We start from the raw sequence: 25,792 nt of genomic DNA on the forward strand, positions 1-25,792 counted from the left end.
CAACAGGCTGCTGCAGTGAATGAAGAAGACTGGAACGTGACTGGAAAGCAGCGGAGTGAAAATCTGTCTGTCATTGCCTGGCTGGTAGCCAGATTAAGCCTGCTTTCTGCTCTGAATAGAAAGTACCTGCTTTTTCTCTGATAAAAGACAACCATTTTTTACAATTCATCCCAATCCTACGATATTAATAATTGATTGGATTTATATAAAGTTTCTCTTTGAAAATGTCTTGTCTTCCACTTTATCTTATCAAAGCAGGTGGCTACCACAAAAACCTTTAACTAGAAAGCTTTCTGCTTAAACTTGTCAAACAAGCTTTCAAGAGCAAAAAACAATTAGCTGAAACTGCTTTCTGCTTCAGCTTATTAAGCTGGACATATGTCTACCAGACTACATAGCCATGAGCCCCATAGTACGTTGTGCTTTTGTTGTTTCTTACCTGCACTGACTTTGCAGAGAGCTGCTTTATTGAGGAAAGTTTAAGTTTCAAAAACTGAGATGTGGTTGTTGTACCTAGCTACCTTAAGATGAATGCACTAACTGTAAGAGCGTCTGGGAAATGACAAAAAAGTCAATATAACTCTTGTCCAAACACACTTGACACCAGCTTGGGAGTGTCTGCTGAATGCTGAACTCTAACCTCCATCATTGTTCCAAACATTCTCTCTGGCTCTCGCTCGCTCTCGTGCTCTCTCTCTCTCTCTTTCACTAATCTTCAGTTTCTCTGCCAAGTTCTGTCTGGTTTTCCTTCAGTAAACAGAAGAACCAGTAAAGTGATATGAAAGAGAGACCTAAGCCTGTAATTGCTCAAACCTGTTTGGAGGTGTGAGGGAGGGTTGTGTTTCATTGACTGTTGGAATCCAACCCCTCCACATTCAGATTGTGTGAGAAAATAATGCGTAAATATACAGTATATCTGCTAATTTCATGTTCAAGGGTAGAAGCTGATTTTGATGAATGCTTCTTCTACTTGGAACCTATTTCCACCCCTTCTCTCCACAGTGCTAAGGACCAGTCCACCCAGGCTCTGTACTACAAGCCTCCGCCAGTGGGAGAGTCCAACCACGTAGGGGGGGAGAGCAGTCCTGAGGAGGTGGAGGTGTTGCTGTCCAAACAGAAAGACCCCAAGAAGCCCTCCTTCCTCCGCTCCCTCATCAAGGCCTTTGGACCCTACTTCCTCATCGGATCTGCCTTTAAACTCCTACAGGACCTCATCACCTTTGTTAACCCACAGCTCCTCAAGTAAATGGAGCACTGCGCAGCATTATAAACCCTTATGAAGCGTATATGTCAAATGCAGATGAACATGCTGAATGTGGTCTGAATAAAGATAAAGATCTGAATACAGAGATATATTTTAGAATTTGAGAATTTGTTTCCTTGTAGCTTTACAGGGTGACAGGACAACATTGTTCTTGTTTGTGGTGTGTCAGTTTGCTCTGAGATGTTTGTGCTTTTTTGTCTTTGAGCAGCTATCAAAGCCTTTTTTAACTAGTGTTAAAATACAGTATTTTAAAAGGAAAGGAAAAGCTGCACTCTCGATAAGAGCGTCTGCTAAATGACTCAAATGTAAGAGCTTACCCTAGAGCTTGCTCTTTCGGATCACATATTATCTGTATATATTGAGTATGTTATAATAATAATAATAATAATAATAATAATATGCCATTTAGCAGACGCTTTTATCCAAAGCTACTTACAGTCATGTGTGCATACATTTTTACGTATGGGTGGTCCCACTACCCTGGCGTTACATGCGCCATGCTCTACCAATTGAGCTGCAAGACATTTTCTTGACAGGAATAATAAACTTCCACTTCTTTCCCTTTGCTCTCCCTGCCCCCTGCCCCCTGCCCCATCACTCTCTCTCCATCTCTCCTTTTCTTTTCCTATCTTTTTCTCTCCTCCTGTCCCGCCCCCCCCCCTCTTCCTCTCTCCTCCCTCCAGGTTATTGATCGTGTTCACAAAGCAGAAGGGAGCTCCCACCTGGTGGGGTTATGCCCTGGCCTTCCTCATGTTCTTCACCGCCTTCCTCCAGACTCTCATCCTGCACCAACACTTCCAGTACTGCTTCGTCACTGGCATGAGGCTTCGTACCTCCATCATAGGAGCCATCTACAGGAAGGTACACAAGCCGAAGCATGCACACACACACACACACACACACACACACACACACACACACACACACACACACACACACACACACACACACACACACACACATGAAAATACTGAGTCTTTCTGTCTTTCTCTTCTGTCCTTTCTTTCTCTCCCTAGTCTCTGATCATCACTAACGCGGCCAAGCGTACATCTACAGTGGGAGAGATAGTCAACCTGATGTCAGTCGACGCTCAGCGCTTCATGGATCTCACCACCTTTCTCAACATGCTGTGGTCCGCCCCACTTCAGATCATACTGGCACTATACTTCCTGTGGCAGGTGGGTTCTTACCATGGAGGTGGGTTTATTATTCCACCATAGCAAAAGTAGTGCACTGTATGGGGAATAGATCTAATGAGATGAGATCCAGAATGATTGTGCCTTGAGCGTATTCATTAGTGGGATTCCGTTTACAACAGAAAATGTTTGGCAACGGAAACCGTCTACTCCAAACGGAAAACATTTAGCAACGGAAACAAGAGTTTCTAGGTCCCTCCCTGTTTCGTTTCATTCCTTTTGCTCCCGTTTGGTTCCTAGAGTCAGCGGTAAACGTTTTTCCAATGCAAAACATTTTGCAACAGACTAAACGTTTTGCAACTTAATCCAACTAATGATTACACCCCTGCTCTCTGTGTTGATTAGTCATACGTGGTCTGTCTGGGGTCCATCTCTGTTGTGTTGATTGATCATGCCTTGTTTTTGTTTTGATTGCTAATACCTTGTCTGTCTATTCTAGAACCTTGGTCAGTGTCTGTGTTGATTGGTCATGCCTTATCTCTGTATTGTAGAACCTGGGTCCGTCAGTGCTGGCTGGTGTTGCTGTGATGATCCTGCTGATCCCCTTAAATGCTGCCATCGCTGTGAAGACACGAGCCTACCAGGTATACACACCTCCCTCTGCTATTCTATGAGGGCTTATTGTTGGTGACATGGAGTTGAAGTACTGGTGATGGTGATGATCACGATGAGAAGGATGGTGTTGATGATGATTGAACGAACAGCTTCTTATCCAAGTGTGTCAAAGTAGAAATGTGTGCAACTGTTTACCACATAAATGCTCATGATCAAACTCCAAAGCAATGTAAAGATCTCCTGTGAGTTTGTACTATAGTGAGCATGCTGCTCTTTAAACAAGTTGGCTTGTGGGTGGAAAGATGAGTGAAGTGTTCTGTACCTTTTTTGCGCCTCTGTGCTTCAAAAACTCTGTTTGTGGTGTGTCAGTTTGCTTGGAGATGTTTGTGCTTTTTTTGTCTTTGAGCAGCTATCTCTAAGCCTCTTTTAACGAGTGTTAAAATACAGTATTTTAAAAGAAAAGGAAACGCTGCACACTAGTTGCTCCGATGCAATCATTTATTTACCAACGTTTCGACAGCCAAGTGGTCTTCATCTCTAAAGTAGCATTGTTTTGACATATCCTCTGTCTGTCTGTCTCCTCCCCTCCCTCTCTCCACCCCTCTCCTTTTGTCTCTAAGGTGGAGCAGATGCAGTACAAGGACGCTCGCATCAAACTAATGAACGAGATTCTGAACGGGATCAAAGTGTTGAAGTTGTACGCATGGGAGAACTCCTTTAAAGACAAGGTTCTGGAGATCAGACAGAAAGAGCTCAATATGCTCCGCAAGACGGCCTACCTCAGTGCCGTGTCTACCATGGCATGGACCAGTGCACCATTCCTAGTACGGGACACACTATGGCACGCACACACACACACACCTATATTATCCTTGTTTTACGCGCTATATCACTTTGAAGGAAGGTTAACGCTTTGATGTATTTCTTTGTAAGACTATTAGCTAGGTATTTTAGATGGAGATAGTGCAACTGAAAGCTGCAGATCAATGAACTGTCCAGACGATCTATTTCCATGCTTTTTTTTTAATGTCTCCTCAGGTTGCCTTGACAACGTTTGCAGTATATGTGACTGTGGATAAAAATAACATTTTAGACGCGGAGAAAGCCTTTGTATCTTTGTCTCTGTTCAACATCTTACGATTCCCTCTCAATATGTTGCCCCAAGTCATCAGCAGTATCGTGCAGGTAGGCTCTTCTCCTCCTCTATCATTCTCTTACTCCTTCTTTTCTCTCCTTGTATCACTCCTCGCAATATTTTCTCTTTCTCCTACTTCTCTCATTCCTCTTTCTCTCACTCCTCCTCTTATACCTTCTCTCATTCCTCCTGTGGATGTTGTGCATGCTTTTGCGTTGTGTGTGTGTGTGTGCATGTGTTGACTCTGTTGCTACTCCAAGGCCAGCGTGTCCCTGAAGCGTATCCAGGATTTCCTGAGTCATGATGAGCTGGACCCAGAGTCTGTGGACCGGAATAACACTGCCACAGGTAAACATTGAACCAGCTGAAGAAGGAACCACCCTGAACTTGGCTGGGCTGGTTCCATTTCACCCCCTAGGCCCTTCCGTTACCCCTTAGGTTTTCACTGACATGAAGGGATGGTATAGAAGAAGGCTAATGGGATGGGGCCTCTGAGGCATTCTAATGGTCTATGTTTCTGCCAAAGAGATCCTATTAAATTACTATTCTAATTCCTAATTCTATGGTTACTGCTGAGTCATCCTTACATGGGCCGTTACCATGGCGCCACTGCCTGCCATTATTGTAGGCGGTTGGGTTTTCAATAAGGAACTATGAGGGATTTTGTAATCCATTTCAGTTTTGCATCGTTATTACTCTTGGCTTTTGTAATATTAACATTTTAGACTGTAAATTGAGGTGACTTAAGGGATTTAGATGGCTGGATTCCACAGTCATCGCTTTTCCTTTTGTAACTCCCTCTGTTTTTGGCTCTGAGCCAGTTTGTGTCGCTGAGTGATTTTGACTTACCAGTTTGGTAATGCTGTGTCATGGTTCCTGTTTTTGTAAGTGCACTGCATTCTCCCCTTCAGATAGCTCAGTGACTGTTGTCAATGGGACGTTCACCTGGGCAAAACAAGATCATCCTGCTCTACACAAGTAAGTTGGCAAGTTGCATCATGCAAAGGACAATAACTATTCAAGGGAAAGAATGCACTGACTGTATGTGTGTGTGTGTGTGTGTGTCCCAGTATAAACCTGATGGTGCCCCAGGGCTCACTGCTAGCTGTGGTAGGACATGTAGGCTGTGGAAAGTCTTCTCTGGTGTCAGCTCTACTGGGAGAGATGGAGAAAATGGAGGGAGACATCTCCATACGGGTATTTCCACTGAATTCAATTATGCTAACTGAAGGTTGATTGATTGATTGATTAGTGGGTCATTTGCTTGATTGAGTAATTGATTAGTGGGTCGATTGCTTTATTGATTGATTGTTTGGGTCTAGTTGTAGTTTTCAGCTGTACTGAGTTCTCTCCCTCCTTCTCTCGTTTCAGGGTTCGGTGGCCTACGTCCCCCAGCAAGCCTGGATCCAGAATGCCACTCTGAGAGACAACATCCTATTTGGCAAAGCCTACAACGAGCAGAAGTACCACTGTTGTCTGGAGGCCTGCGCCTTGACCCCGGACCTGGAAGTACTACCTGGAGGAGACCTGACCGAGATCGGAGAGAAGGTAGGGAGATGGAATAGAATCTAACCTGGGTTGTTTTTTGAGGCTAACGGTCATGTTAGCCCACAACTAAAGGTATCAGCTCTAGGAGCTAAGATGAGTCTTCGAGTCTCAAACAAAGCAACTTCTTTTGAGATCAGTGATTTGCTTGTGTCTGTAGAATGCTTCCATTGATCTCTCTCCCCCTCTCTCTCTCTCTCTCTCCCCCCCCCCCCCCTCTCTGTCCCCATTCTCTCTCTCTCAGGGTATCAACCTATCGGGTGGTCAGAGACAGAGGGTGAGTCTGGCCAGAGCTCTGTACAACGAGGCCGATGTCTACTTGCTGGACGACCCTCTCTCTGCCGTGGACGCCCACGTGGCCAAACACATCTTCGACCACGTCATTGGCCCAGAGGGGGCACTGCAGGGCAAGGTGAGGAGAGTAGTCACTCTGCTCTGTTCTCCATACACTACAGAAGAAGAGAGACACATTCTGAGTGATAGCAGAGAGAAATACACTAAGAATAAGTGAACTAACATGACAGTAAGGGATGGGGGAAAAAGTCGAGAGCCGCACTGCTTCTTGACACAATGCCCGCTTAACCCAGAAGCAGTTATTTTAGAACATCGAATTGCAATAAAATCGCAGTATCTATTTGCAATACATATAGAATAGTGAAACGTATAGAATCACAATACATATCGGCACCTAAGTATCGTGATAATAAAGTATTGTGAGATCCCTGGCAATTCCCAGCCTTCATGACAGATCCTCTTTTCGTTTCCCTCAAGACACGTATCCTGGTGACGCACGGCATCAGCTTCCTGCCGCAGGTGGATAACATAGTGGTGATGGTGGAGGGCAGGGTGTCAGAGATGGGCTCGTACCAGGAGCTGCTCAAACAGAACGGAGCATTCGCTGAGTTCCTCAGGAACTATTCCCTGGAGGACATCATCGAGGAGGACGAGGCAACAGGTAGAACTACCTGCTAGTATAGCACAGGGGTATTTAAATCTTACCCTACGAGGTCCGTAGCACTGCTGGTTTTCTGTTCCACTTCCTGCTAATTAATTGCACCCACTTGGTGTCCCTTACAGAAAAACCACATACACCCCCCCAGTGTTCTGTAAGGGGTCCCAGGTTTAAATTGGTCCCTGATTAGAGGGGAAGAATGAACAAAAGCAGTGGAACTGGCTTCGAGGTCCAGATTTGAATTTGAGGGCTAAAGCAGAAGGGCAGATACTATTGATGTTAATGCCCTTGGGGTTCCACTAATCCCCCTACACCAGTGCCTGCCAACATGTGTCCTTGAAGGCTACTGGGTGTGCAAGCTACTGGCTGATTAGCTGATTCAGGTTTGTTAGAGTAGGGTTGGAACAAAACCCTACATACCCAGTATGCCCTACATCTCTAGGAGTGTGTACACCTGCTCCATAATTACCACGGTAACACTGTGACTCAACACCCACAGAGGCTTTGATTGACGAAGAAGAAGACTTCCCTGACGACGCCCTTAGCAACCATACAGACATGGTGGACAATGAACCAGTGGTCAATGAGGCAAAGAGACAGTTCATAAGGTACTTATAAGTCTCTGTAACAGTTCATAAGGCAGTCCCTCCAGGATACTTATGTGTTTTTTTGTGATAGTTGCGGGCCAAAATGCTTGATTTTGTTGCGGCAATTCGGACATTTTGCATGCCAATTTGCGATGTTTTTATAAAATGTGTCAGTAGGGTCATTTAAAATACCCAAATGCGGGTCAACGGGGGCACCTCCCCCGGGCAAAAATCCCCCTCCCGCTGCACCAAGCGAGTGAATTGAAGCACACCTCGTTTGCCTCGCGCATAATGTGGTGATGCAGAAACGATAGACCACGTGTGGTTGTTATGAAAATCGGGGAATATTTGGCCAAGGAAAGGTTTCTGGTTGGTCTCAGGGAATGTACAACAATTAGGAAGGGAGACTTTTAAAATGGGATTGAGTGAAGTAGCGGCAAATATGTTGAATGAGCAACTAATGAGCATGGAGAGCCTCACAAGTTAACTTATATCTTTCTGTCTAATACAGCTATTTACTTATTTTGTAGCTCTTTGTTAGAAGCACACTTTTTGTAAGTTGTTATAACTGTCCTCTCCAAGTTCAGCTGGAATTTAGCCTGAAAAGATTTGACAAATGTGATTGGTTGACAATATGACATTGGCGTCTCGTCTTGCACTGCGCAGAATATCAGATCTCAACACAGATTGGAGTGTGTTTAACATCACCACCACCACATCCTTATGGTATATATCTTGTCATAAGCACAATGTGACTGCAAAAGTGAGAGGTTGGAATGTCAATTCTCATCAAATGAATGGGAAGTCTGAATAAAATAAAGGCCAAATCAACCTTTTTTTGTAAATTAGTGGTGTTTTAATTTGTTGATAAAATGCAGAACATGATTGTTTGGTTGCGGTACAAAGGGCCAAAATGCAGTACTGTCCCACACAATCCGGGACATGTGGTCACCCAAGCTGACAGGGGAAAAGTTTGTTAAAGTGTTGTTTGATTGAACCATTTTATTTGGTAAAAATGCAGTGTTTGTTTAAAATTGCAAGCCCTCGCTTAATATGAAGGGATTGTTGATTTTGCAAAAGATTCTGCGATCTCAGAGTCGCAAAATTCTGAAGGGACTAAGGTATGTTTTACCCCCTCTTTAATAGATAAATGCCATATTTTATGGGGCTTTGGACTAATGTATTTTTGAAAAGTATGATATACACAACGATTGATTGACCGATCAATCACTTCCTCCCTCCCTGCAGGCAGATCAGCATCATCTCAGGGGACCTGGAGAACCCGAAGAGCAGGTCTGTCCGGAAGCGTCTGTGCAGCGAGAGGAAGCATGCTGAGTCTGACCCAGAGAAGAAACTACCGAAGGTGGAGAAACTCATCCAGGCAGAGACCGCTGAGACAGGCAGGGTGAGTAGAGCTATTGGGATACATAGTTTAGTCAATTTGATTGAAGATGTAGACTTCTACTCTCTCCTACCCCCAGGTGAAGTTGTTCTGGGTGTATTCCGAGACAGTACGGTCTCTGACGTCTAACCTCTTACTCCTGACCTTTAACCTCTGTCTCCTCCCTCTCTTCAGGTGAAGATTAAGGGGTTCTGGGAGTATTCCAAAGCTGTAGAGACTCTGATCTCTAACCCCTGACCTCTAACCTCCCTCTCCTCCCTGTCCTCAGGTGAAGATCAAGGTGTTCTGGGAGTATGCCAAGGCAGTAGGGCCTCTGCTGTCCCTCTTCATCTGTTTCCTGTATGGCTGCCAGAGTGCTGCCGCCATTGGAGCCAATGTCTGGCTGAGCCAGTGGACCAATGACGCAGCTCAGAACGTGACCCAGGAGAATGTCAGTATGAGGGTGGGGGTGTATGCTGCTTTGGGCATGGCACAAGGTGAGGAGACCTGCTGTTCATTACCTTAGGATAAGGATACCTATCCACCTTAAGATGACTGAAAGTACCTTTACAGTTCAATATTCAATAATACAATTTGTCTGTGGTGTTTGGGTCATTTGTGCCAAAGAGAGGTTTTGTTGTTGTAGGTTTTGCTGTGTATATGAACATTGTATGTTTTACTTTATTACTGTATGAAGCTAACTATGAGTGGTTGGTTTTGTGTGAGGACCTTGGCCTCAACACCTCAGGTCCTTTTCAGTAACACTGGGAGCTTGATTTGAATTGTATTGAAAAGGGTCTCAACATTCAGGAGAGGGGACACATATAGAACCCACTGTCTCCTCAACCCTCATCTCCCCGCTCCCTCCCTCTCTTCCTCCTCCCTCCATTTCAGGGCTACTGGTCATGGTCTCCTCCTTCACCCTGGCCATGGGGAACATCGGAGCAGCCAGGAAGCTCCACTATGCCCTCCTAGACAACAAGTTTCACACCCCCCAGTCTTTCTTTGACACCACCCCCATAGGCAGGGTCATCAACCGCTTCTCTAAGGACATCTACGTCATCGACGAGGCACTGCCCTCCACCGTTCTCATGTTCCTCGGGACGTTCTTCTCCTCTCTCTCCACCATGATAGTCATAGTGGCCAGCACCCCCATCTTCGCTGTGGTCATAGCCCCGCTGGCTTTCATATACGTCTTTGTCCAGGTATTGGTTCTGTTCTGAAGAGCTAATGGTTGGTTGCTCTACTCTCTAGGGCAGGAGTTTATGGTGTCAAGTAATACCGTTCATTTCAATTTGTGCCAAAGTGGGTTGCTTATGCTCCTGAATGCAGCATGCAGCACCCTGATTGTTGGAGCAGTTTCTGTGACCTTTGGCTTTCTGTTTCTCTGCAGCTTTTTGTGTTCCTGTTATCCGTTGAGCATTTGCTCTCCTCCTCCTCCCTGTCTCCTCTCCTCTCCCCTAACCATGCATTAACTTCCTCTCTCTCCCTCTCAGCGGCCCTATAGCACTTCCTGCCCTGCCCCCCCCAACCCCCCCCTCCACACACACACACACACACACACAGCAGGGTTGGTTCACCCACAGCCGGTGCTGTGTACACACAGTAGTGAAGGAGGCTTCAGTTCAGCTGAGCTGAGTTGTGTTTGTTGACTCTGGCCCTCTGAGGCGGTCAAGCTGAGAGCTCAGAACACTACTGTGTGTTCTTTACAACCCAACATCCTTCTCAGGGACACACTGGAGAATGTAGTGTAGCTGGAGAACATTGATTTAGACTAGAGTGGCGTAGGATGAAGTTGCCCCCAGACCTGATCTAAAGGCGAGGGTTTTAGATTTGTGCTTACAGGAAACATGAGAACTCTGGTGTGCTGCTGCCCTCTAGCAGTGAATGAATGGAAAGGCAAGTAGGATGATGCTACAGTTATCCAGCCGCACATTAGAGAGTTTGAGGTTCTTTTGTTTCTTGTCCAACTCTACAGGGTATTGGTATTCAGGGTTTCCATGCAGTGCCTTTAGCGTTTGACCCAGGATGTGAATATTAGGGTCATTTTGTGCCAATTTACTCTATAATGCCAAAGGCTTCTATACCAGTGGGCGGGAGGGAGGGAGGGAGGGAGGGAGGGAGAGAGAGAGAGAGATAGAGATCCATTTAACAGTAGTGTGGTTGTCACCTGTGCCCCTCCCCCTCTCCCAGGTGTGCTGTTGCTGGCCAACTGTCTGCTGTCCAAGGCCTACAGCATGCTGCGGGCAGCCAAACTCATGCACCTCTACATGCTCCAGAGGGTGCTGAGGGCACCCCAGGGCTTCTTCGAGAGCACCCCCACGGGGCGCGTCCTAAACCGCTTCAGCAAAGACGTGGATATTATAGACTCGCACATCCCAGACAATATTGATATATGGATGCGCACTTTCTGGTACACAGTGAATGTGCTGATCGTATGCTCTGCCCTCACCCCTCTGTTCCTTCTAGTCATAGTGCCGTTAATGGTGTTCTATTGGTGGGTCCAGGTAAATAGGACACAACTCATTAATAACTCTAATACAGCGTGACTGAGAGTGTGTTGTGTGTGTGTGGCTGGTAGATTGCTGTTGTTGTGTGTGCAGTTTGCTGTGGTAGATGTGACCATCATTCTCATTGTCTAGTTGTCTTAGTGTTGTAGTGGCAGTGTGGTTTGGTTGGTGGGTAGATACAGTAGAAGACTAGTGAGTGGAGGTTCAGTCTGTAGGCTAAGGCTCCAATCTCTAGTTGTTTGGTTTGTGTGGAACGGCTGTTCTACTAAACACCACCCCAAGGTATATGGATCTGGAACTTCAGCAAATGTCATTAGAAACACTATTGTTGATATTCTATTGACTTGGCTTCACTATGATAATTTGATGCACTGAATTTTGAATTTGACTGAATCAGTGCAGGTAAACAACCTGGGGGTAGATGGTGAGCAGCTGTTCGGTATCTGTAGTGAATACTGTAGTGTGTGTGTGTGTGTGGGGGAATAGGAATAGGTATTATCGTGTCATCATGGTTACAGAATGTTCATTCTGCTGTTTATAACTCATCCTAATCAGTTAAACTTCAAATCATCCAACATCCATTTAGCATCCATTTGTTTTGAATAACGGTTTGGCAATCATTTTATCTACTACTAACACGCTAAGATGGTTTGGCTCATTAAGGTTCCTATGGCTTTGTAATGTGTTTTCTTTTGTGTGTGTCTGGAGATTTGAGCCACAAAATTACGACATTTGATAGGAGCCACAAGGCTGCTTCAGATTGCTGGTTAATGATAATGATCAATTGACATGACTGGTCTTGATCTGATTTTGATCAGTTTGAAATGCACCATGTCCTGGCTCCAAGCAATCACCTCCTTTCACCCTTCCGATCAGATTGATTGAAAAGATCTAAAGAGATGACATGATCCTGACTAGAAAATTGTGTAGTTTGTAGTATCTGGGTTTGGATGTTTCGCTGAGGGCTATTGGGGCTTGTGCTTGGTTTTGTGCTTGGCAATTTCCTTTAACGATTGTACAGTACCTAGCAGTTTCCTGAAGTTGGAAAACTGATATATTTCTAGAGCCCGATTGATATATCAGTTCAACAATATTATCGGCCGATATTGGCCTTTTACCGCTATATTGGTATCAGATGATAATTCAAACATTAACCGATATTCAGTAAATAGGATAAAATAATGGGAATCTCATGCTTTTCTGAACACTTGCGGCCATTCTCAGAATGAGAATATTTGTATACATTCTTGTCACGATATATGAAATCAACATTTGAAGCATAGTTATTGGACAATGGCTCTTTTGGATCGCTGTAAAACAGTATATCGGCAGATACAGTGGGGAGAACAAGTATTTGATACACTGCCGATTTTGCAGGTTTTCCTACTTACAAAGCATGTAGAGGTCTGTAATTTTTTTATCATAGGTACACTTCAACTGTGAGAGACAGAATCTAAAACAAAAATCCAGAAAATGTCCTGTCCCCTTTGCAGAAAAGAAGAATGAAAGAATGATGTTTCCACCTCCATGCTTCACGGTTGGGATGGTGTTCTTGGGGTTGTACTCATCCCTCTTCTTCCTCCAAACACGGCGAGTGGAGTTTAGACCAAAAAGCTCAATTTTTGTCTCATCAGACCACATGACCTTCTCCCATTCCTCCTCTGGATCATCCAGATGGTCATTGGCAAACTTCAGACGGGCCTGGACATGCGCTGGCTTGAGAAGGGGGACCTTGCGTGCACTGCAGGATTTTAATCCATGATGGCGTAGTGTGTTACTAATGGTTTTCTTTGAGACTGTGGTCCCAGCTCTCTTCAGGTCATTGACCAGGTCCTGCCGTGTAGTTCTGGGCTGCTCCCTCACCTTCCTCATGATCATTGATGCCCCACGAGGTGAGATCTTGCATGGAGCCCCAGACCGAGGGTGATTGACCGTCATCTTGAGCCTCTTCCATTTTCTAATAATTGCGCCAACAGTTGTTGCCTTCTCACCAAGCTGCTTGCCTATTGTCCTGTAGCCCATCCCAGCCTTGTGCAGGTCTACAATTTGATCCCTGATGTCCTTACACAGCTCTCTGGTCTTGGCCATTGTGGAGAGGTTGGAGTCTGTTTGATTGAGTGTGTGGACAGGTGTCTTTTATACAGGTAACGAGTTCAAACAGGTGGAGTTAATACAGGTAATGAGTGGAGAACAGGAGGGCTTCTTAAAGAAAAACTAACAGGTCTGTGAGAGCTGGAATTCTTACTGGTTGGTAGGTGCTCAAATACTTATGTCATGCAATAAAATGCAAATTAATTACTTAAAAATCATACAATGTGATTTTCTGGATTTTTGTTTTAGATTCCGTCTCTCACAGTTGAAGTGTACCTATGATAAAATGTACAGACCTCTACATGCTTTGTAAGTAGGAAAACCTGCTAAATCGGCAGTGTATCAAATACTTGTTCTCCCCACTGTATATGTACATAGCTACGTACTGATACTCCCTTTATATAGCCATGTTATTTTGACTCATTATTGTTATTAGTTTTTCACTGTGTATTATATTCTCGTGTCACTATTTATTATATATATACACACTACCAGTCAAAAGTTTGGACACACCTACTCATTCAAGGGTTTTTCTTTATTTGTACTATTTTTTACATTGTAGAATAATAGAGAAGACATCAAAACTATGAAATAACACATGTAGTAACCAAAAAAGTGTTAAACAAATCAAAATATATTTTATATTTGAGATTCTTGAAATAGCTACCCTTTGCCTTGATGACAGCTTTGCACACTCTTGGCATTCTCTCAACCAGCTTCATGAAGTAGTCACCTGGAATGCATTTCAATTAACAGGTGTGCCTTCTTAAAAGTTAATTTGTGGAATTTCTTTCCTTAATGCGTTTGAGCCAATCAGTTTTGTTGTGACAAGGTAGGGGGGGGTATACAGAAGATAGCCCTATTTGGTAAAACACCAAGTCCATATTATGTCAAGAACAGCTCAAATAAGCAAAGAGAAATGGCAGTCCATTATTACTTTAAGACATGATGGTCAGTCAATACAGAACATTTCAAGAACTTTGAAAGTTTCTTCAAATGCAGTCGCAAAAACCATCAAGCGCAATGATGAAACTGGCTCTCATGAGGACCGCCACAGGAATGGAAGACCCAGAGTTACCTCTGCTGCAGAGGATAAGTTAATTAGAGTTACCAGCCTCAGAAATTGCAGCCCAAATAAATGCTTCACAGAGTTCAAGTCACAGACACATCTCAATATCAACTGTTCAGAGGAGACAGTGTGAATCAGGCCTTCATGGTCGAATTGCTACAAAGAAACCACTACTAAAGGACACCAATATGAAGAAGAGACTTGCTTGGGCCAAGAAACACGAGCAATGGACATTTGTCCTTTGGTCTGGAGTCCAAATTGGAGATTGTTTATTCCAACCGCCGTGTCTTTGTGAGACGTGGTGTGGGTGAACAGATGCTCTCCGTATGTGTAGTTCCCACCGTAAAGCATGGAGGAGGAGGTGTTATGGTGTGGGGGTGCTTTGCTGGTGACACTGTCTGTGATATATATTTTTTTGAATTCAAGGCACACTTAACCAGCATGGCTACCACAGCGTTCTACAGCGATACGCCATCCCATCTGGTTTGGGCTTAGTGGGACTATCATTTGATTTTCAACAGGACAATGAACCAACACACCTCCAGGCTGTGTAAGGGCTATTTGACCAAGAAGGAGAATGATGGAGTGCTGCATCAGATGACCTGGCCTCCACAATCCCCCGACCTCAACCCAATTGAGATGGTTTGGGATGAGTCGGACCGCAGAGTGAAGGAAAAGCAGCCATCAAGTGCTCAGCATATGTGGGAACTCCTTCAAGACTGTTGGAAAAGCATTCTAGGTGAAGCTGGTTAAGAGAATGCCAAGAGTGTGTAAAGCTGTCATCAAGGCAAAGGGTGGCTATTTGAAGAATCTCAAATATAAAATATATTTTGATTTGTTGAACACTTTCTTGGTTACTACATGATTCCATATGTGTTATTTCATAGTTTTGATGTCTTCACTAGTATTCTACAATGTAGAAAATTGTAAAAAATGAAGAAAGAAAAACCCTGGCATGAGTAGGTGTGTCCAAACTTTTGACTGGTACTGTATATTTTTTATCTTTATCTTTAACTCTGCATTGTTGGAAAAGGACCCGTAAGTAAGCATTTCACTGTTAGTCTACACCTGTTGTTTGCGAAGCATGTGACAAATACAATTTGATTTGTGTGTGCAGGGTTTTTTCTGGATCGAAAAGGGGCTTAGGTGGTGGGCATGGCAAGGTGCGCGGTCGGCCCACAGGTGCGGCTGAATTTTAGAGAACATTTTAGAGGTCCCCATCTTGGCAGTGTAGAGACATTTTTGCATTTTTAAGCCAATTTCCTGCAATTGTACACATTATGCCTTACAGCTGAGAGAAAATGTTGCAGTTTTAAAGCTAATTTTCCGCAATTCTTTGCATTTAGCCATGGCTAATTGCTGTGTTCTAGATATACTACTAAATTCATTGTTTTGGAATTTACAATTGTTAGTTCTCAAAGATTATATAATAAAAAAATATATAGGTCTATTTCTACATACCTTTAATCTGGTTTTTGTCATTTAAGTTTACACTGAAAGCATTTTTCCATCCCAAAAATGAATTTCACTGTTTGGATTTAGGTGACCTGAAAAAACACTGCCCAAGGATTTCAATGGCAGAAAAATCCCAGTGTGTGTGTGTTAGTCTACTTCATGGCAGGCTGTAGCCATTGCCAATGCCAACTCCCTGGAGCTTATCAGCGTATCTTGGCTATAGAAACTTAATCCACTGTATATTGTTAAGTTTTGTCCCCTAATAAATCGGAATTGGTATCGGACCAAGAAAAACATATTGGTCGGGCTCTATATATTTCTGCCGGTGATACATTTGAAACTGTAGTTCTTTAGGGTGAATATAAGCGGGTTTCTGTGTGTTCACATGTGCTTCTGTGAGATGCCTGCTAACTGGAACTTCAATGCTGTAAACTGGGTTGCCATCATCTAACATCTGCATATATTCCTTCTCCTTTTTGATTTTTATCTGCATGGTCTTTTATTTACCTTCTCCATGTGTCATTGAAAAGGGGAATTTCTTACTCACTGGGACTTTAATTATTCTACATGTATGAGTTTTACCTTAATAATGTTTTACAGTGTTAACATTTAAAAGCCAAACCATACACTACAATATTATGATGGCATTTGAGCACTAATGGAAATTGAAGTGTTGATTTTTAAATTTTAATCAAATGTGTTTAGTACTGGATGATTTATAAATTGATTTGATAATCAAATTAAATATACCTTATTTCGTAGAATGCTTTTTGGGCCAGGTGGAAAGAGCATCCGCAGAGTTCAAGAAATGGCATTATGATAATTCATGTAAACGGTAGCTAAATATGAATATTAAATATGATATCTATCACTATCAAATGAATCTATTACTCTATTAATCTATCAAAGGAACTCTGCAGATGTTTTGTGAACCCTGACCTTACTATAGTGTTACTGCAGTGTGCGCTTCCTAGTTGCTCACTGTTACAGCTTGTATCCCAGTGTTCAGTTACTATATAATGCTGTGTTTGTCTCTCTTCCCCACGGCTGTAGAGATTTTATGTGGCCACGTCTCGGCAGTTAAAGCGTCTGGAGTCGGTCAGCAGGTCTCCTATATACTCCCATTTCTCTGAGACCGTCACTGGCTCTAGTGTTATCAGAGCCTATGGCAGACACAATGCCTTTGTACTAATGAGTGATATGAAGGTGGATGAGAACCAAAAGAGTTACTACCCTGGTATAGTGTCCAACAGGTAGGTGGTGTCTATCTGTTACTGTACTTTCACTATGGACTCTGGAAGACAGTGGCTGTGTTCCAATTGACTTTGGGGCGGCAGGTTGCCTAGCCTTAAGAGCATTGGGTCAGTAACCGAAAGGTCGCTGGTTCGAATCCCCGAGCCGACTAGGTGGAAAATATGCCGATGTGCCCTTGAGCGTCTGCTAAATAACTCCAATGTAAAAGTCTTCATTTGCTTCCTTTCCTCGCTCCCTTTTTTGGCTACTACTGATCTGAAGGTTCTGGGTAATGATCCCAAGGGCCCTAGGATTCTCTTTTCAAAATGACGGATTCATTCAGTGTACGGTATTTGTCTGTCCATTGGATTTTGAGGATTGGAACATAGCCACTGACTGGTGCTCATGTTGAAAGCATGCTCAACAGGCACAATTACACATTCCATCGCAAAGTACATAAGACATGAGTGTCCCACTTTACAATAAGTGCTCAAAATACTGTATCTAATCTATGTATTTGCATGGTAATGTACACTGAACAAAAATATAAACACAACATGCAACAATTTCAACGATTTTACTGAGTTACAGTTCATAGAAGGAAATCAGTCAATTGAAATAAATTCATTAGGCCCTAATCTATGGATTTCACTTGACTGGGCAGGGGCGCAGCCAATCAGAATGAGTTTTTTCCCCACAAAAGGGCTTTATTACAGAGATAAATACTCCTCAGTTTCATCAGCTGTCCGTGTGGCTGGTCTCAGATGATCCCGCAGGTGAAGAAGCCGGATGTGGAGGTCCTGGACTGGTGTGGTTACACGTGGTCTGTTGTTGTGAGGCCGGTTGGACATACTGCCAAATTCTCTAAAACGATGTTGGAGGCGGTTTATGGTAGAGACATTAACATTCAATTCTCTGGCAACAGCTGTAGTGGACATTCCTGCAGTCAGCATGCCAATTGTACGCTCCCTCAACTTGAGACATCTGTGGCATTGTGTTGTGTGACAAAACTGCACATTTTAGAGTGGCCTTTTATTGTCCCCAGCACAAGGTACACCTGTGTAATGCTCATGCTGTTTAATCAGCTTCTTGATATGCCAGGTGGATGGATTATCTTGGCAAATGAGAAATTCTAACTAACAGGGATGTAAACAATTTGAGAGAAATAAGCTTTTTGTGTCACGATCGTCAAGCATAGATGTGGACCAAGGCGCAGCGTGTGCAAAATACATCTCTTTATTTTGGAAGAGAGAAAACACGAAACCGAACACTATCCAAAACTTGCAAAACAACAAACGACCGTGAAGCTAAATAACGTAAGTGCACAGACAAGCAACAAACGTTCAACATAGACAATTACCCACAAACACATGATGCCCATGGCTGCCTTAAATATGGCTCCCAATTAGAGACAATAAACCACAGCTGTCTCCAATTGAGAACCAATCTAGGCAGCCATCAACATACAAACACCTAGACAAGACATTACCCCATTAAACCTACAAACCCCTAGACAAACCAAAACACATACTTCACCATGTCACACCCTGACCTAACTAAAATATTAATTAAAACAAAGATCACTAAGGCCATGGTGTGACATAACCCCCCCCTTAAGGTGCGAACTCCGGGCGCACCAGCATAAAGTCTAGGGGAGGGTCTGGGTGGGCGTCTGTCCACGGTGGCGGCTCTGGCACTGGTCGTGGTCCCCACCCCACCATAGTCACTACCCGCTTTCGTAGCCTCCTCCAAATGACCACCCTCCAACTTAACCCCACTGGATTAAGGGGCAGCACCGGACTAAGAGGCAGCACCGGACTAAGGGGCAGCACCGGACTAAGGGGCAGCACCAGGATAAGGGGCAGCACCAGGATAAGGAGCAGCACCAGGATAAGGGGCAGCACCGGGCTAAGGGGCAGCACCGGACTAAGGGGCAGCACCGGACTGAATGGCGGATCCTGGCTGGCTGGCTCTGGCGGATCCTGGCTGGCTGGCGGATCCTGGCTGGACGGCTCTGGCGGATCCCGGCTGGGACGGCTCTGGCGGATCCTGGCTGGACGGCTCTGGCGGATCCTGGCTGGACGGCTCTGGCGGATCCTGGCTGGACGGCTCTGGCGGATCCTGGCTGGACGGCTCATGGCTGGCTGACGGATCTGGCTGCTCATGGCTGGCTGAAGGCTCTGGCTGATCCTGTCTGGCGGAAGGCTCTGGCTGATCCTGTCTGGCGGAAGGCTCTGGCTGATCCTGTCTGGCGGAAGGCTCTAGCGGCTCCTGTCTGGCGGAAGGCTTTGGCTGATCCGGTCTGGCGGAAGGCTCTGGCTGATCCTGTCTGGCGGAAGGCTCTAGCGGCTCCTGTCTGGCGGAAGGCTGTAGCGTCTCCGGTCTGGCGGACGGCTCTGAAGGCTCATGGCAGACGGGCGGCTTAGCAGGCTCAGGACAGACGGGCAGTTCCTGCAGCGCTTGGCAGACGGACAGTTCAGACGGCGTTGGGCAGACGGGCAGTTCAGGCGCCGTTAGACAGACGGCAGACTCTGGCCGGCCGAGACGCCCTATAGGCCTGGTGCGTGGTGCCGGAACTGGAGGTACCGGGCTGAGGACACGCATCTCAGGTCTAGTGCGGGGAGAAGGAACAGGGCATGCTGGACCCTGGGGACGCACATAAGGCCTAGTGCGTGGTGCCGGAACTGGTGGTCCCGGGCTGAGGACACGCATCTCAGGGCTAGTGCGGGGAGCAGCAACAGGACGCACATAAGGCCTAGTGCGTGGTGCCGGAACTGGTGGTCCCGGGCTGAGGACACGCATCTCAGGGCTAGTGCGGGGAGCAGGAACAGGCCGGACCGGGCTGGCGACGCGCACCGTAGGTTTGGTGCGAGTGGCAGGAACAGGCCGGGTCGGGCTGGCGACGCGCACCGTAGACTTGGTGCGGGTGGCAGGAACAGGCCGGACCGGGCTGGCGACGCGCACCGTAGGTTTGGTGCGAGTGGCAGGAACAGGCCGGGTCGGGCTGGCGACGTACACCGTGGGTCTGGTACGTGGAGCAGGAACAGGTCGGGCTGGGCTGGCCACGCACACCGTAGGCTTCGTACGTGGAGCAGGAACAGGCCGGGCTGGGCTGGCGACGCACACCGTAGGCTTTGTGCGTTGAGCAGGAACAGGCCGGGCTGGGCTGGCGACGTTCACCGTAGGCTTCGTACGTGGAGCAGGAACCGGCCGGGCTGGACTGGCGACGCACACCGTAGGCTTCGTACGTGGAGCAGGAACAGGCCGGGCTGGGCTGGCGACGCACACCGTAGGCTTTGTGCGTTGAGCAGGAACAGGCCGGGCTGGGCTGGCGACGTTCACCGTGGGCTTGATGCGTGGAGTAGGAACAGGCCGGTCCGTACTGGGAACACACACCACTGGCCTTAACCGGGGATCAGGAACGGGCCGGACCGGACTGGTAACACACCTCAGTCTCTTACGCCGTGCCTCAACTGCTTCCCTCCCTCTACTCGCCAATGGCTCCCGTAAACCGGTAGCCTTCTCTCCACGTCTCCCTGTGGCAGCCTCCTGCTGCCCAGCCGCCCAAGCCATGTGCCCCCCCCAAAAAACTTTTTGGGGTTGCCTCTCGTCCTTCCGACGATGGCCCTGCTGACGCCGTTGCTCCTCTCTCAGTCGCCTCTCCACTGTTTCACACCATGGCCGTCGATCCATTCCATCCAGGATTTCCTCCCAAGTCCAAGGCCCTTTACCTTCCAAAATCTCCTCCCATGTCCAGACCCTTGGCTCCTGGACACGCCGCTTGGTCCTTTGATGGTGGGTAATTCTGTCACGATCGTCAAGCATAGATGTGGACCAAGGCGCAGCGTGTGCAAAATACATCTCTTTATTTTGGAAGAGAGAAAACACGAAACCGAACACTATCCAAAACTTGCAAAACAACAAACGACCGTGAAGCTAAATAACGTAAGTGCACAGACAAGCAACAAACGTTCAACATAGACAATTACCCACAAACACATGATGCCCATGGCTGCCTTAAATATGGCTCCCAATTAGAGACAATAAACCACAGCTGTCTCCAATTGAGAACCAATCTAGGCAGCCATCAACATACAAACACCTAGACAAGACATTACCCCATTAAACCTACAAACCCCTAGACAAACCAAAACACATACTTCACCATGTCACACCCTGACCTAACTAAAATATTAATGAAAACAAAGATCACTAAGGCCATGGTGTGACATTTTGTGCCTATGGAATATTTTGGGGATCTTTTATTTCAGCTCATAAAACATGGGACCAACACTTTACATGTTACGTTTTATATTTTTGTTCAGTGTAGTTACATAGGCAGGTTCAGTGTAACTACTGTGTAGAAACACACTGTGCGTCAGCGCTGCTCAAACTGTGTGTTGTGTTCACGATGTGTGTGTCTGTGTCTGTGTGTGTGTAGGTGGTTAGGGGTGCGTATAGAGTTCATTGGGAACTGCATCGTGCTGTTTGCTGCTCTGTTTGCTGTGATCGGGAAGGACAAGCTCAACCCTGGACTGGTGGGACTCTCTGTGTCCTACGCTCTACTGGTACAGTACAACATGTCCCCTATCAACATCTACTGTCCGTTTAACTGTCTGTTGCAAATGTTGTTCATTGCCTGCCACTGTTATTCAGTAGTGCTAGTGTAAAGGACGTCACACTGCTTGCTTGGCGAGTACTGCTTCTTCCTGATTCAGCTCATACCGAGGCTCGAACCCAGGACCTCTGCCTTGCAAACACACGTGACCGCCTTCCTGAAACGTCTTACCCAGTCGCCCCACCAAAAAGTTAGCTATTCAGCAACGCAAGTGGGGACACTTCAGGCTGAGGTGTGAGTTTCAAAGATCCCCTTCTGCTACACTAGGTTAAGCTATTCGGCAGTGCAAGTGGGGACACTTCAGGCTGATAGCTTAATGACATGCATGTGTTTTCTCCCATAACCATCACTCATGCTACTGTGTTGTCCTTGTAACAGGTGACCATGTCTCTGAACTGGATGGTGAGGATGACGTCAGATCTGGAGAGCAACATTGTAGCCGTGGAGAGAGTCATGGAGTACTCTGAGACCAAGACTGAGGTACAAAGAAATACATACACACAATGCTTACTAGGATAGTACATTACATATGGAAATGAACCAGGTCTAATCGCTCAAAAGTACAAGAGAAAGCGACAGTGGAAATATTGTTGTTGCCCGCTGTTTGTTACTTACTGACCACCTGAGTTCTGTAAATGTTTTTAGTTTTTTTTATAAATTGGCATTCGAAGTGTGTTTTTATTTGCTCTTAATAGAGAAACATTGTTCATGCTGTTTGCCAGGAAAATAATCCATAAAAAATCATCTGGAATTTACACACATTCTTTGGGCTGTTTGGCTGCCAAGTCAAACTCACAATCATAACCATAAAAGACTAATAAAAGTATAACTAGATCTATGTGCCATGTAGGGCCTACCTTTGATGTTGGGCGGCTGGGCACTAGTATGCTATACATTTCAGACCACTTTGTTTATTACCCCCAACAAGTATGCCACCCTCTTTACTGATCATGTGATTGAGTTTATAGTGTGCATGCGTGTTTGTTTCTGAAATATGGCTGTCCTCAACTTCTGCAAATGTGGACCGAATTGCAAATGTGTATAAAGCATATTGTGTATAATTTTGTATGTGTATGTTGCTAGGCTCCATGGGAGGTGGAGGACAAGAAGCCTTCGTCTGATTGGCCGTCCCAGGGGAACGTAGAGTTCAGTGACTACAGCGTGAGGTACAGAGAAGGACTGGAGCTGGTCCTGAAGAACCTCACCCTCAGCGTCAAAGGAGGAGAGAAGGTGAGCACAATAAACATATAGGCTGTAGCCGGCTGCAACCGGGAGACCAATGGGGCGGCACACAATTGGCCCAGCGTCGTCCAGGGTAGGGGAGGGAATGGCAGGCAGGGAGGTAGCTCAGTTGATAGAGCATGGCGTTTGCAACGCCAGGGTTGTGGGTTCGTTTCCCACGGGGGGCCAGTATGAAAATAATAATGTATGCACTAACTGTAAGTCGCTCTGGATAAGAGCGTCAGCTAAATGACGTAAATGTAGATTCTGTAGACTGATGAGGAAAACATGTACATTAAACATGTTGCGTATAGATGCTGCAATAAGGCCTTAATTTCAGTTGCAAATAAATGGAGAAACTTGACACCATGAAAACACCTGGCAAAGGTTCATTTTGGGGTGAAAAACATTGCTTCATATGCCAATCAGAACAAGTTAAATGCTTGTTTAACAGACTATTTTATAGAATGTACCCCCATGAAAGAATGCTGTACTCCTGCCATCCCATTTCATACACAGATTAGTGCCAGCTCTGATAAAGTGAACAGAACTTAATGTGTGTATCGAGCATGCAGATATCCAGATATCTGGAAGAAGTATTTGAATTGGGACTGGTGAACTTCAATGAACTACACTGAGTGTGTGCTTCTCCAGCGTGCAGTTTCTCTGAAGTTTTGTCACATGCACAAGTACAGAGAAATGCTTATCTTGTGAGCTCTACCCAACAGTGCAGTAATAAATATCAAAATATTATAATTTCAAAAATACAAAATACATATAATAAAGAAAACAGAATAAATAAGAGTGGAAGCTATATAGAGGGTCAGTGCCAGTACCAAATGTACAATGTGCAGGGATACTGGAGTATTTGAGGTATACAGTACATACAGTGGGGAGAACAAGTATTTGATACACTGCCGATTTTGCAGGTTTTCCTACTTACAAAGCATGTAGAGGTCTGTAATTTTTATCATAGGTACACTTCAACTGTGAGAGACGGAATCTAAAACAAAAATCCAGAAAATCACATTGTATGATTTTTAAGTAATTAATTTGCATTTTATTGCATGACATAAGTATTTGAACACCTACCAACCAGTAAGAATTCTGGCTCTCACAGACCTGTTAGTTTTTCTTTAAGAAGCCCTCTGGTTCTCCACTCATTACCTGTATTAACTGCACCTGTTTGAACTCGTTACCTGTATAAAAGACACCTGTCCACACACTCAATCAAACAGACTCCAACCTCTCCACAATGGCCAAGACCAGAGAGCTGTGTAAGGACATCAGGGATCAAATTGTAGACCTGCACAAGGCTGGGATGGGCTACAGGACAATAGGCAAGCAGCTTGATGAGAAGGCAACAACTGTTGGCGCAATTATTAGAAAATGGAAGAAGTTCAAGATGATGGTCAATCACCCTCGGTCTGGGGCTCCATGCAAGATCTCACCCCGTGGGGCATCAATGATCATGAGGAAGGTGAGGGATCAGCCCAGAACTACACGGCAGGACCTGGTCAATGACCTGAAGAGAGCTGGGACCACAGTCTCAAAGAAAAGCATTAGTAACACACTACGCCGTAATGGATTAAAATCCTGCAGCGCACGCAAGGTCCTCCTGCTCAAGCAAGCGCATGTCCAGGCCCGTCTGAAGTTTGCCAATGACCATCTGGATGATCCAGAGGAGGAATGGGGGAAGGGCATGTGGTCTGATGAGACAAAAATTGAGCTTTTTGGTCTAAACTCCACTCGCCGTGTTTGGAGAAAGAAGAAGGATGAGTACAACCCCAAGAACACCATCCCAACTGTGAAGCATGGAGGTGGAAACATCATTCTTTGGGGATGCTTTTCTGCAAAGGGGACAGGACGACTGCACCGTATTGAGGGGAGGATGGATGGGGCCATGTATCGCGAGATCTTGGCCAACAACCTCCTTCCCTCAGTAAGAACATTGAAGATGGGTCGTGGCTGGGTCTTCCAGCATGACAACGACCCAAAACACACAGCCAGGGCAACTAAGGAGTGGCTCTGTAAGAAGCATCTCAAGGTCCTGGAGTGGCCTAGCCAGTCTCCAGACCTGAACCCAATAGAAAATCTTTGGAGGGAGCTGAAAGTCCGTATTGCCCAGTGACAGCCCCGAAACCTGAAGGATCTGGAGAAGGTCTGTATGGAGGAGTGGGCCAAAATCCCCGCTGCAGTGTGTGCAAACCTGGTCAAGACCTACAGGAAACATATGATCTCTGTAATTGCAAACAAAGGTTTCTGTACCAAATATTAAGTTCTGCTTTTCTGATGTATCAAATACTTATGTCATGCAATAAAATGCAAATTAATTACTTAAAAATCATACAATGTGATTTTCTGGATTTTTGTTTTAGATTCCGTCTCTCACAGTTGAAGTGTACCTATGATAAAAATTACAGACCTCTACATGCTTTGTAAGTAGGAAAACCTGCAAAATCGGCAGTGTATCAAATACTTGTTCTCCCCACTGTACATGTAGGCGGGATTAGGACAAAGTGAATGGTATTATGATAAATAATAATAGTAAACAGTATGGCTGCAGCATAAGCGGTGGGTGGGTGAGTATGTGGTGTTGAGTGTGGGTGTGCAAGTGTAAGTGTGTGGGTGTTAGTGTGAGTGTGTGGGTGTTAGTGTGAGTGTGTGTGCAAGAGTGTCAGTGTAGGCGTGATAGGCGGAATATAGAAATACTTGTAGTAGTATACTAGTGGTAATATACAGTGCATTCAGAAAGTATTCAGACCCCTTGACTTTTTCCCAAAAAAATTAAGTTACAGCCTTATTCTAAAATTAAATACATGTTTTTCCTCATCAATCTAAACACAATACCCCATAATGACAAAGCGAAAACAGGTTTTTAGAAATGTTTGCTAATTTATTGAAAATACAAAACAGAAATACCTTATTGACATAAGTATTCAGACCCTTTGCTATGAGACTCGAAATTGAGCTCAGGTGC

At 45.3% G+C, this 25,792-nt stretch overlaps 1 protein-coding gene across 7 annotated transcripts in view; it reads left to right on the plus strand.

Moving 5' to 3' along the window:
* Positions 1 to 25,792, plus strand: part of abcc3 (ATP-binding cassette, sub-family C (CFTR/MRP), member 3) — a 67,039-nt gene that overhangs the window by 32,249 nt on the left and 8,998 nt on the right. Inside the window, exons 8-27 of one of the 7 annotated variants that reach the window (XM_041858730.2) lie at positions 1,003 to 1,242; positions 1,948 to 2,125; positions 2,281 to 2,442; positions 2,952 to 3,044; positions 3,636 to 3,839; positions 4,054 to 4,200; positions 4,411 to 4,498; positions 5,062 to 5,128; positions 5,221 to 5,347; positions 5,522 to 5,698; positions 5,940 to 6,107; positions 6,467 to 6,650; positions 7,147 to 7,255; positions 8,483 to 8,639; positions 8,905 to 9,112; positions 9,510 to 9,820; positions 16,794 to 16,993; positions 21,415 to 21,541; positions 21,970 to 22,071; positions 22,675 to 22,821. In XM_041858730.2, coding sequence (XP_041714664.1) covers positions 1,003 to 1,242; positions 1,948 to 2,125; positions 2,281 to 2,442; positions 2,952 to 3,044; positions 3,636 to 3,839; positions 4,054 to 4,200; positions 4,411 to 4,498; positions 5,062 to 5,128; positions 5,221 to 5,347; positions 5,522 to 5,698; positions 5,940 to 6,107; positions 6,467 to 6,650; positions 7,147 to 7,255; positions 8,483 to 8,639; positions 8,905 to 9,112; positions 9,510 to 9,820; positions 16,794 to 16,993; positions 21,415 to 21,541; positions 21,970 to 22,071; positions 22,675 to 22,821 — 3,196 coding nt within the window. Of the gene's footprint in view, positions 1 to 1,002; positions 1,243 to 1,947; positions 2,126 to 2,280; positions 2,443 to 2,951; positions 3,045 to 3,635; positions 3,840 to 4,053; positions 4,201 to 4,410; positions 4,499 to 5,061; positions 5,129 to 5,220; positions 5,348 to 5,521; positions 5,699 to 5,939; positions 6,108 to 6,466; positions 6,651 to 7,146; positions 7,256 to 8,482; positions 8,640 to 8,904; positions 9,113 to 9,509; positions 9,821 to 10,808; positions 11,123 to 16,793; positions 16,998 to 21,414; positions 21,542 to 21,969; positions 22,072 to 22,674; positions 22,822 to 25,792 lie in introns of those variants that run through there. The other 6 variants (XM_041858729.2, XM_041858731.2, XM_041858733.2 and 3 more) reach the window with 6 other exon arrangements.

The sequence above is a fragment of the Coregonus clupeaformis genome, chromosome 31 (genome assembly GCF_020615455.1).
Source record: "Coregonus clupeaformis isolate EN_2021a chromosome 31, ASM2061545v1, whole genome shotgun sequence".
In the NCBI taxonomy this organism is placed as follows: Eukaryota; Metazoa; Chordata; class Actinopteri; order Salmoniformes; family Salmonidae; genus Coregonus; species Coregonus clupeaformis.